Below are 12,641 nucleotides of genomic sequence, written 5' to 3'. Positions count from 1 at the left end.
TCTTCAATAGTATTTGAATTTTGGGAAAGAAAAAAAAAACACTTCTGCAACAGAACTTTTACTCCTTCCTCTCCTTTCTTGGTGTATTCTCTCAATCTTTACTATTCACATGTAAATATATCCACATCTCTCTACCTGGTTTAATTTTTACAAAAATTGGGATTAGATCCTATATGCTGCTCTGCATTTCCTTTTGAAAAGACTTGACCATATACCACTGGCATCTTTTCATGTCAGTATACAAAGATTTAGTTATTGTTAATGGCTCCATGGTATGGCATGATTGATCTATTTTTTCTCCTATTGATCAGTACATGTATTGTTTCCAACTGATTCCTGAATTCTGATTTCTCTACTTTAAAAAACATTAAACAGATAAATGGCCACCATACTCTTACTCATAAATTCACTTAGTATTAAGGTTTGAATTTTATTTCTCCTTTCTATATTGAAATCCTTGTTGCCTCAGAATGTGGACTTTTTGGTGAATAGGGTCATTCCAGATATAACTAGCTCAGATAAGGTTGTAGTGGAGTAGATTGGGTGCCATACTAGTGTGATTATAAAAAGAGTAAATTTGGGTACAGATAGCACACAAGGAGAGCGTCATGCGAAGATGGCAGAGATTGGAGTGATGTTTCCATAAGCCAAGGAATGCCAAAGATTGCCAGAAAATCACCAGCAGCTAGGAGAGAGGCATTGAATAGATTCTCACAGCCCTCAGAAAGAACCAATCCTGCCGGTGCTTTGATCTTGGACTTTTGGCTTCCAGAACTATAAGATAATAAATTTCTGCTATGTAAGCCACCTAACAGAACCTTTGTGGTATTTTGTTAAGGCAGCCCTAAAAAACTAACACATATAGTCTTAAATAAAATGTGTACTTAATGCCCAAGAAGAAGAATGTTGAGGCAACAGTTCATGATTTTGAGTAAAGACCTTTCTAGTGTGACTGTGTTGTATCAAGATAATGACCGTGATTTAGCACAAGGATTCTGAGAAATGGTTAAGGCTATGAAAGTAGTGTGCTGAATGTTCAGCAGAGGCCAAGTTAACAACCAGGAGAGGTAAAAAAGAAGGAATGCTGAGAACTTCCCCCTGATAAAGATGTGGTAATCTAGTCTTTTAAACAAGCCATATTCTGGCTTTTAATCAAATGGGGTAATGTCAACAAGTAAGTAATGGCAAATTACTTTTAAAACTAAATTAAAATTAAATTTAGCCCTAGAGAATTAATCTTCTTCTTCACCGATATTTCTTTCAAGGAAGCTCTGTGCTGCTCTAAATCTGAGATTGTGGTAACAAATGACAGTTGACCTGATTTTCCAGGAAATCTGAGGGCACACGGTTGAATATTGCGTGTGTTATATATGTGCATATTTATAAACATAGACAAATTTCTATGCCAGCTATCCCATTTTCAAAATATTGACCAGACAGCCAGTGGGAAAGGTACAGATGAAGACACCGGCTGGAGCAAAGCCTCATTCACAAAACTGGGATCGATGCTGGAGATACCGTGAAGCTGCCTGGAAGTTCTAAACAGGATGAAGCACCGTAACATTCGAAGGCTTATCAAATGAGTGTTCTTACCTGGAGTGTCCTCCTTGTGTCTTGTCAAACCCTCCTTGTTCTTCAGGGCACATTCCAGGGTATCCTCTTCTATGGAGACTTCCTTGCCCTGAGTCACAGAGCACTGTCACTTTTCTGAACCTCTACAGTCTTATTTTTCACACTTGATTCCGTAAGCAACTAAATAGTAGTTATACGACTGTATGGTTACATTCATTACAGCTAGATTCAAAACTCTACAGGAGGAGGGAATTCCTCCACTTTATTCACCTGGGCATGCCAACTGGGGACATAGTAGGCACTCAATGAATATTTTTTGAATAAAGGACTGCATGTATGCATGTATGTTCAGCAATTTCTCTTCCCACTGCTATTTGAAATGAAAATATTTGTAAGGTCAAGGAGCACTGTTTATTCTTTTAGGCAGAAATTACTTAATGGGGGTGGGATTGATCCCCTTTCACCCATCCATCAGCATTCTCAAAGCTAATCCAATTATAGATCATAAAATTCTTTAAAATGGATCATGAAAGCATGCCTGCCACACCTTTAATGTGAAGACAAGTCCCACATGTGTCTCTCATGTGGCCAACTTGCTATCCTTAAGCCTTTCCTCAGAAATTCTAAAGCTGCCACTGCTTTTTTTACATCCTTTACCCCAGAATAGGGGTCCAATATCCCAGTGCATGTAGGAGCCTTCCATGTGATGTTAATGAGGGAAGGGACCATACGTGAGATACAAAAGGGGGTGCTGGAGACTGTGGCCTATTGAAGAGCTTGTGCTCCTTTCAAAGGGGCAGCCAAGATGCTGTGAGTCAGGTGACTACTGTCATGTGAGAATCCAGGTCTCATTTCACTGGATCTTCAGATTTTTCAAGAGAAGTCAGAAGTATAAAATTAGATGTGAAATCAATCAATTTAAAAATGTTTCACATTTTTAAAAAAACAGCCCTTCTCTGCCAGCTAGAGACGACCCACAGGCTAGTTTGCAACTTCTGCTGTACAAGTAACTTACGGGGCCCTACGCAATTATCTCTGTGTACCCCTCCTGGCATGGAGATGGTGGAGACCAACTGATGGCAAATAAATGCACAAGGAAGCCCAAGTCATGTTTTAAACTACCGAGTTTTTTTTTTTATTGCAAAACATTTGTTACAGAAATTTCAGAAAGATTTTCCCATGGTATCTGCCAACTTCTGCTTCGAATTATGTATCTAAACAAACAAGCTCAAAGTGCATTGTGAATCCAATAATAGACCTTTAAAAAAGAACAATTCCTCTAAGGATTTATATATATTTATAATGTTGATAGATATGCCAACCGCGGTCTATCCATACACAAAGAAGGAAAAGATGTATATATCTTTAACAAACCCAATTTCAAAATTGTCATATTTATAGGAATTCATTTAAAAATGATATTTGAATAATTTCCCCCATTATAAACTATGGTTAGAAGCTTTACAAATGAGAGTCTAAGTTCTAGATTAGGAAATGACTATGAGTACAGAATACCGTGTGTACTGTTTTCCACAGCAGGAACAGCAATATAAACTCAAGTTAGACGCTGTAGTGACAAGAAGCAGATAAGCCTTGATTCAAAGCTACGGTACTCTTCTGAATCTCCCTCACAAAGATCCTGCATTTGGGTCCAGAAAGATGCAGCTAGTAATGCATCCATCATGCTGGAGAACAGGAATAACCCTAAATAGGGTGAGTTTCTCTCTGCCCCCGCCTCAGTTCTCGGTGTATTTCTTGTATACACTAAATCAGGATCAAGAACATGATCCTGGTTGGCCCTAAAGCAGAGGTCCCAAACTATTGCCATTGGGACTGAATGCTGTTGGCAGACACATTTGTTTGGCTAGCAGAGTGTTTATAAATCGGAATGTGAATGTTTTTGTAGTAGGACACATGTTCTTTCATGCCCTACAAACCCTACTTCTTCCTGTTGTTTTTTCCCATCCCAACGGGCACATTTGGGTCCTGGCTTCAGCCTCTGCAAGTATTTGGGTTTGCAGCCCCATGATCTAGATGCGGATGGCTGGTTCTGATGATACGTGGGGGAGCCGAAGACATGAGGGACTCTTTTGTGGCTCAGACAGGCAAAAAAATTGGATGGGGCTGCCACAAACACCAGTTGAGTTAGGGGTATGGGGTGGAGGGTGGGGAGGAGCCTAGTTTAGTGGGAAGACTAGGGGTGGGCAAAGTCTGATAGCTGGACTGGTTCCACATAGCCACTGTTTCAGGCTACTGTGCCAGGCTCCATGGGGTACTGGGGGTATTAGGAGTAAGGGTCTGTTGTTCTGGCAAAAAGCATGTTGTGCTGGGCTAAGAGAAAGGAAGAAAGTTAAGGGGTTGAAGAAGGCTGTGCATTCCAGGCGTGAAGCTCAACCTTCCTCCATGACCCAGTGCTCTCAGCAGCCTGCCTGTTCCTGGGGAAGGCCTAGGTCAAGGTTGGTACTGATGCTCTGCAGATGGCACATGGACTTGTGGCCATACGTGCCCTTTCAATTTCTAGCACATAAACATTATGCTGACAGGTGAGGGCCTAGAGGCTTAAGGGGATCTACAGACGAGAGTAGTTAGGGAGGGGAAATTCACCTCACTCTTACTGCTATGTGGACCACATGGCCACCGAAATCCTTTCTTAGATGGACATATTGACATTGTCATGTCTTGATTTCATTAGCAGTGATCAGGGCAAGGAACTCATCAGAGAAAAGGTAACACAGTGACCTTCTCAAATGAATGAAAAAAGAAAAGAAAAAAAAATCTTGTTTTCCTTAAATCAGAACAAACCTCTTTTTGATTGACTCCATTCTGGGAAAGAGAATGTTTGACATGTAAAGGGAAGAGAAAGCTTAGGCCAGCACAGGTGGAGGGAAAAGTTTTCTCTCCCCTTTTAAAGAGCAGTCATTTATAAGACTGTGCAAACTAGCTCTTCTCTTTTCCAGATGTTGAATGGCTTCTGATAATGACATGGTGATTTCTTTAAGGTACAAGCTCTTTAGAGTCACCCAGTTCTTGACTGGACACCCAGTCACCCACCCCTCTCTCTCTCCCAGGTGAGGCTCACACATAAGGTAGAAAGCTACCAGGTAGGAGGGGGGGCCACATGCACCATGGAGCCACTCATTCTAATGATCTGTGGATTTCTGCACTGTCCGAATGGACTTCTCACTCTCATGTCTGGTATTTGTACCCAGTGGCCCTAAAGAAACAGAACTGTGTCTTTCCTATATCACAGATGTACCAACACCTACATTGGTGTTGGCCAGCCATCTCTGGGTCCCCTCGCTATACACCCTGCAGTTAATACTTTATGTCATATGATTTGTTCAGAGCTTTAAAAAAAGATTAAAAAAAAACCTTGGTTACTTTCTTGTTTTTAATTTTTAAAAATCGAACATAATTCCCAAACAGTGTAAGAAGCCCAACAAAGTGAGCAAGTTCCTAGCTGGGTTACGTGTTACAGCAGGCAATAGTAAAATGTTAAGTGCCTTTTAAAAAGTCAAAAGAAACGCATAAAGCAGTGCATGCATTTTGTTGCCACAAAATTAAGACTGGATTTGGAGAAGGATTACTTCATTTAAGTTACATTGCTATTGTTAAAGAATAGTGAGTAATAATGCAATATCGAGAATGTATATAACCACCTACACACTAGCATCACTTTATCTAGAAACAAACATATCAGTGTTACTAAATGAACATATTTATAAAATACTGTACACTGTTTCCGCATGGGGTTAGCAGATGTAAACAAACAGCTAATTCAACTGGAGTTTAAAATATTATTTTTAGTTCATTTGTCATACAGTTTGTCGCATAACATGCCAGTTCGTCTTTCACAAAACACAACTTGCCTACCACGGCTCATGGGGCTGGTCAGAGGATGTACATAGGCTTGTACAAATATTTCCTAGTGGTCTATAGGATTGTGGAAACCATAAAGTAGATCAAGGACAGGAGTGCTCATTTTGCGAGAATGCTGAATAACATGGAATTGGGAACATACTTACTCCTTGCAACATGTGCTTCTTTATTGAATGTTACAGATTTGTCAATGATTATAAAGCTATCCTGTAACGTTCATTAATACAACCACATGCTACAATTCTGCTGGGTTACACAGGGGTTACAGATATGTGTACATGTGTTTTATAATACAGCATGGCTCGACACATCGAACGGTACAGCCTGTAGATACAGCATGATGGATGACTGGATGATACAGATTACCATGTCAGAAGTTAAACAGCCCAAACATTTGGGAAAATTAGCCTGTACAGCCTCAGAAGGTCGAATTAACAATGTACTATCCAGTTATCTATCATAATATCATCTATAGAAACCATCTTTTACAATACATTCGAAACATTCAGAAGAAACACACTTTGTGTTTTTACAAGTACATTTTTCCCATTCGATTATTCTTTTATATATATATATATATATTTTTTTTTTTTTTAAGGGGAACTTTCAAAGTGCTAAATATATATCCAAGACCTGGAAGCTTAGACTCAAAAGGAAAGCCAGTTCTGGTAAAGTGCTGTATATGGCCTGCTCATACGCCTTCTGGCTTGGAGAAATACACGAACTAGCCATGATGACCGTGCCCACGTTTGCCAGCTCCTCGTTCAAATCCATCAAGGAGGAATTTTCTAACTGTAAGTGTGTGGGTCAATCAGGGAATTGCCATGGCCATTTTCATAAAACACCCTTAATATTTTTTTCAGAAGGAACATGCCACGTAGAACCAATCATTACATATAGTAGTATGTAAAAACTGGCACCTCAGGAGCAGATGATGAAACCAAAGCTATTACTTCTATGAGCTCTCTATGACTTTATTTATGTTCGTCAGTAATGTGCTGCTCAGTAGCTGCTTAATTCACACAGACAGGTAATTAACGTCCCCTTGATCAGGGACAGGATGGAATAAATGAGCTGAACATAAGCTGACTCTACAAGGCCACAGAATCAATGCCATATCGGGGTGCAGAGAACCCAGAAACAGGAAGAAATGGGCTGAAACAGGACACACATGTATGTGCACAGGAAAGAAATGGCTCAGGAGAACTGCACAGTTTACGTTTAAAGTCACTTAAATTTGGCTTATATATTTTGCACACTTCACAGAAGATGTAAGAGCTTCATTTTCCTGTACGACAAAAGAACCAGGCAGTCACAAGGTCAGGACTGGTAAGTACTGTGTTTCCCAGGTCCTGTTCTGTTCTCTCCAGAAATCATGATGAATGGAAACACTTGTGCACATAATTTCTTTCCCTCACTTTCTGTCTGGTCCACATGGGGCCCTAGAGGTGCCGTGATGTCCTGCTCTGTGGTCAAAGAATAATGGTTTCATCTCCTTCTTGGATCCCTCTATGGACTCACTCAGAGAGCCTTCTGACTTTTTAAGTGTGCACTCCACACTTAAAATCATCAAACATTAGGATACAAGTACATCAAACTAGCAAAATATAATCTAAGGGACAAAAAGAAAAAAACCTTGGTTCCACCTCTGGTGCTGAGACTTGGCCTTCCTGAGAATCACAGAGAAATGGTCTCAAATGTAAAGTGCCTGTTACAACTGTATTGATTATGAACAAACATGGTTCCTCTTCCTCATTATCAAGCAACACGGAACCAGGGGTACAGGGACCCTTTCAAGTTATATTGCAACTCTGTATGTTTATGTACATTTTTTTCTGGGGAGAGGCCCTGGAGCTTTCATCAGATTCTCACTGAGGTTCATGTTTCAAGAAGTTTAATGGCAACTGATTTATTCTCAGACCAAATGCATGTTTGCTGAAAGGGAAACAGCTAATCAGGGGCTCAATAAAAATGTGAGCATTTCTAGAGCAATTACACATGAGGGAGTCTGGTTGCCTGTGTCTGATTCACCCAAATACCAAAGAATGACAAGGAATTCTTTAATTCTTTATATGTGGCCTCATAACTATTTCTATACCCAAAAGTCTTGTTGAGAGGGGTTAAAAAAATAAACTTAAAGGCTAGAGCTTTTGTCCATGTATTTGCTGCTGCTGATTTCACATCATGAGAAAATTCGAAGCTCACAATAACAACTAAACAGGAGAACCACATAGTATATTGGGGGCCAAGAACATGAGGTCATTTTTCTTAAAGACTTTATTCTTTTGAAAATCCGTGACACAAGTAGGAATCTGAAGATTTGAGGGTCAATATTTCTTTATCCCCCTTCAAATCTAGATTCTGACCTAGTAGTATACGTCTGTATTAAAGAGTCCGTAATACTATCTGGTTTTGAATTGCGTGTCTAATTCAGATTGTACTTGGCGTCATCACTTTGTGCAGAAGAAACCAGACTAAATAAGATGTCATCACAGCAAGTGTTTCTGGACAGAAAAGAAGCAGAGGGCAGGTAGCCAGTCATTTTGAAAACTCTAGTTTGGTGCAAGGAAGAGTTAAGGTCATAGGGCTTTAAAAAAATCATAATTTCAATATCTGTCAAAATCCAACATAATATAATGAACTCTTTCAATGGAACACCTTGGATATTAAAAATTCCTGGTTACACCTCAAGGTGATAGAAAAGTCCAAGCCTCTTAAGAAAGCTCTATATGCCTGTTTATATACTATATATAAACATCTCTGTGTGAATGCATATATATGTATATAAGCAGCATATACAAAAGAAGTCTTTATGTGGTTTATTTGCTTTCTACTTGAGTCTACTGTATCATTTTTTATAGCTCTGTATATAAGAAAAATATTCATGGTATGCCTGCAACTGATGGCTTTGGGTTGATACCAAATTCCCAGTCAATTCTAAGGTTATTTATGATTTGAAACTTCCTTAAAAAGTACTTTGGAACATTTCCATAAAAAAGATACCAGCCCTTGAAAAACTCCAATTAAATTTATACTGAGCTCAGATTAAATGGCAAAACTCTAGGTATGAAAATATCCACATGTGATCAGATCTTCATATACAAAATGGTCATGTGATGGGTGGTGTGAAGAATTTCCAGGTACATCTCGGAGATGTTTAGAAGACATGGCAGAGTCATACAAATGATGACAATCACACAGCAGCATGACACATGACACGGATGGTGAGACTATAATAGTGTATCACATGGCAATTTTAGGTGAGTTCTGCCCACTATTTTTTTTCCTTTTAGTTCACTATTACATATTCAGTGAGTGACTTCATTGATGACAGGTGAAATACAAAATAAATTAAAAAATATAAAATTATTTAATTACATTCATCCTGAGCTTGCTCGACTATGCTTGAATGCCCACTGTATATAATAAACCACTTGACATTTGTTTTTAGCCTCAATTCTTCTTTCAGTTTGATTGCAATACAAAAAGGCATTTCTTTTCCCTTTATTTTCTTCAAAAAAGATAAACAGTTGTGGCACCAGAAGTGAATATATAAGAGACAGGTGAACTGTGACTGTTACCTTGTTCTTTCTTTATAATGATCAATTACAGAAGTGTTGGCATGAGAAGGATGTGGGACGTTAGGTAGAACTGCTTGCTGCCGGCTTATACTGAATAAAAAGGATGCTCTTCATCAGTCACCAGTGATGGAGCCAATGTGAAAAGAAAACAGAATTGAAGTTTAGAATATCTCATTTGTACGCTGGCTACTTTATTTCATCTTATTTTGCAATTTAGCCCTGTATCCTAAAACTCTTGACAATGGGCAGAAATGGAAAGACGCCTCCTGGCATGGAGAGTGCTTGAAGCCCCTTCATTCCCAGAGCTCATGGCTTTCTGAAGTCACTAGAGATACACATTCACCTCAACCCTTCTTCTCCCTCTTTTCCCTCCCTGCCCAACAAGTGTGAACATGACTTAAAACCCCTGTGTTTGGCACTGGGCCAGACCAAGCGCTTTCTCAATCTGTGGCCCGAAGTCACCTTTGAGTTAACACCTCCCAAGGCTTTGCTTGTTTTGCTCAGCTAAGAAAAAAGCAAGGAATGTTTCAAGGAAGGGGAACAGGTAGTGTGCAGGGAGGATTCTAGGGCTGGATTCTTGGGCCTCCTACAATGCTTATGAAGAAGGTTTAGTTGTGCTTGCTTTCAAAGCTGTGGAAGGCAGATGTTCTGGACAGTCTCCTCATGGATAGGCTGTCCCCTCGTCCCTCCGGCTTGGAGGACTTACTCCTCTGGAAGGGGTTTCGCAGGCTTGCTGTGTTCCGCTGTCTGTCGAGTTTGTCACTGATGGAGAAGCTCTTCCTGGTGTGCGCATAGGGTGCACTTGGCTCCTCTGCTGAGTAGCTGTTGGCGCGCTCTATCTTGGGAACCGTGATGTTGTTGGACAGGGTTCTGTCTGAGTTATCACCCTCTTGGGAGGGTATTGTGATAGTGGCTCTCCGGCCTTTGGCCTCGTTCTCTTCACTGTCGGAGCTGGGGTGACTCAGTTCTGCCTCTCGCTCGGGATGGCAGCAAGACGAATCCTCTACTTTGCCTCCAAGACCTCCAGGGAAGGTGGCCCTGTCAGCAATCACTTGAGGAGCATTGACACACCTTGTGTCAATACAGTCTGTAATACTTGTATATTCTGCTGTTTTCATGGGCACCCCAAAGTTGGCATAATAGCTCCTTGAGGGAGAAAACATAAAGCTATGAGATTTCACGATGGGGGCCTCTTCTAGAAGAAAGGGTGTGGTGGCTAGGTAGCGGCTACTTTTGGAACGCTCGATGCTCTGGTACATTGGAGGGTCAGTGTCCCAGGGGTTTTGGCATTCTGGGAGGTGGGTATAGTCTGAAGAAAAAGATCTAGTGTCCATGGAGGTGAGGTCCTCGAAATCAATGCTCCGGCTTGGAGGTCTGTCTGTGGGTGCAAGAGTTGCATAGGCACTACTTGAAGGAGCTGTGGAAGGTGCTGGAGCTGAAAAGCTTGGTTCCCCCAGCCCAAGGATGTTCATGGAATTGTCCAGAGGGTCTATATCACAGTGGAGTTCATCCATGGCAGAGACATAGATATCAATACACGAAGACGGTCTTCTGGAGTCAGGAACAATGGCCAAGGTGTTTGCAGGGGCTGCAGGAGCTTTGGATTCTTTTGCTACTGAGTGGGAGCTAGTAGCCCGGTGTAGGCTCAGGGACCTTTCTTTAAAAAGACTTTCCAACTTTTCTATACCACCTTTGTCTTTCATATTGACTGAATAGAAAGAATGGCTTCTCATACGGGGCATTAGGGTTGGAGAAGTTGGGGACATGGTCTCCTCACCTGCAGGGTCTATACTCTCTTGGAGTTTGAAGGTGTTCCCCTCCTGGCTGTTGAAGCTGCTCTGGCGCACGATGTAGGCTGCGTCTGTGCAGTCTGAGGAGGTCCGGGAGCGGATTTTGTTGGACTCGGCCCGTTCCAGACCTGTTAGGCGCTCTAGGGCTGTGGCCATGCGCCCAATGAGGTCCTCAAGTTGTGCCAGCCTGATGTCCACGGTCTGGAGTGAGGCCTTCATGCAGTGCTCTCTTTCGTTGACTTCCTCCAGCCGCATGGACATGTTCTCCACCCTGGGTGAGAAACAAAATGAGGGTCACTCAAGGCCAGGTTCCTCTCTGGAGAATCTAAATCTTTTTGAGCTGGAATAGGCCTTAGAGATGATCTAATCCAGTGGTATTTATTTACCAAACCCCTTTCTACTCAGTAAATTTAATGCACGATCCCAATAAACACCAAAGTTGAGTAGTTCTTACTGAACTGGAGTGGGGCCAAAGGACCTCATGACTTAGCTGTGACGTGGGGCAAGGTTTAATGACCTAACTAAATATTAGGGCGTTGGCTTAATCAGTCACCATCAAATTGAGCATTGTTGCATGTTGAGGACTTTACTCAGAACCATACAACAGAATTTTAGAAGGCAGCTTTTCTCATTGCAGTGTACATTTTAAAGCTTGGAGTATGGATTGGGATTGTTTTTATTTTGTGCATTTGTAAAATCTTTTGTTGTCATTGCTATTCACAATAATCTTAAAATTTAGCTCCTCCAAAGGAATTAATAGGGTCCTGTCACTGAGGAACCTGGACTTGATCTAATCTAACCCAAGGCTTTCATTCATAAAGGCAAAGCAAACATCAAGAAATTTAACCAAGATTACAATAAAGTAACTTGTGGTAAACTCTGGAGTGTCTATCAATAAGTAAATTCTCCTACTCCTCTCTCTTTCTCTCTGTGTCTCTCTGGACAGCTGATCACAGATGCCTTATATTACAGTTATTTCTAGATGTCTTGACCCTCTCCACTGGAAATTCTCAAGGGCGCGATCTGTCTCATATTCCTTTTTCCATTTCCATGCTGCCAGGTGCCACTAACCGTTCACTGAGATAATCATGGTGGTGAACTTGATTTCAATTGTCTAATAGGCTGCCTGCACATTTATTTACAAAGACAGAGGCCACACACTTAAAATTGTGCCATAGTTTTCACTTGACTGGGAAAGGACAGACCAGAGCCAAGCTTTGGTTTGACCTCCAACTAACTTACTTTCTTTTTTTTTTTTCTTTTAAGATTTTTATTTATTTATTTGACAGAGAGAGAGGGAGAGAGCACGAGCAGGGGAAGCAGCAGAGGGAGAAGGAGAAGCAGATTCCCCACTGAACAGGGAACCTGATGCAGGACTCAATCCCAGGACCCCAGGATCATGACCTGAGCTGAAGGCAGACACTTACCTGACTGAGCCACGCAGGTGCCTCTGACCTCCAGCTTTCACTTTGAAATGCCCAAAGGCAAATCTTTTGAAGACTCTAAATAAGACCTATTCACAACTTTCCTGGAGAGGACCAAGATAAAGATACTTTTCCAAAACTCCCAATGTGTACAGTTAAGTCCCATGTCTGCTGACCCTTCAAAGAAACCTGCTGGCAGGTACAGAATGTATCTTACCACAATGGTGGGAATTGGAGCTGGGTCCCCCCAGCTGTTGTGATGGGGGCAGTGGGGGTGGGGGTGGTGGTGGTATGTTTAATAATAGCAACACCTCAAATTAAATTTAAATTTAAAAAATGTAAAAAAAAAATAACAGCAACACTTCCATCAGAGAAGAATATACATTTCAGTGTCA

At 41.1% G+C, this 12,641-nt stretch overlaps 1 protein-coding gene across 2 annotated transcripts in view; it reads right to left on the bottom strand.

The window, feature by feature from the left end:
* Positions 1-2,696: 2,696 nt before the first annotated feature.
* TRPM3 (transient receptor potential cation channel subfamily M member 3) overlaps positions 2,697-12,641 on the bottom strand; it is a 501,163-nt gene continuing 491,218 nt past the window's right edge. For both annotated transcript variants that reach the window (XM_055310391.1, XM_055310392.1), the window contains one exon: positions 2,697-11,093. In XM_055310391.1, the coding sequence (XP_055166366.1) occupies positions 9,641-11,093 (1,453 nt within the window). In that variant the 3' untranslated portion in view covers positions 2,697-9,640. The remainder of the gene's footprint in view (positions 11,094-12,641) is intronic.

Source organism: Nyctereutes procyonoides, unplaced genomic scaffold (assembly GCF_905146905.1).
Source record: "Nyctereutes procyonoides isolate TBG_1078 unplaced genomic scaffold, NYPRO_anot_genome, whole genome shotgun sequence".
In the NCBI taxonomy this organism is placed as follows: domain Eukaryota; kingdom Metazoa; phylum Chordata; class Mammalia; order Carnivora; family Canidae; genus Nyctereutes; species Nyctereutes procyonoides.
The sequence above is the reverse complement of the archived record's forward strand: the minus strand, read 5'-3'. Positions and strand labels throughout refer to the sequence as shown.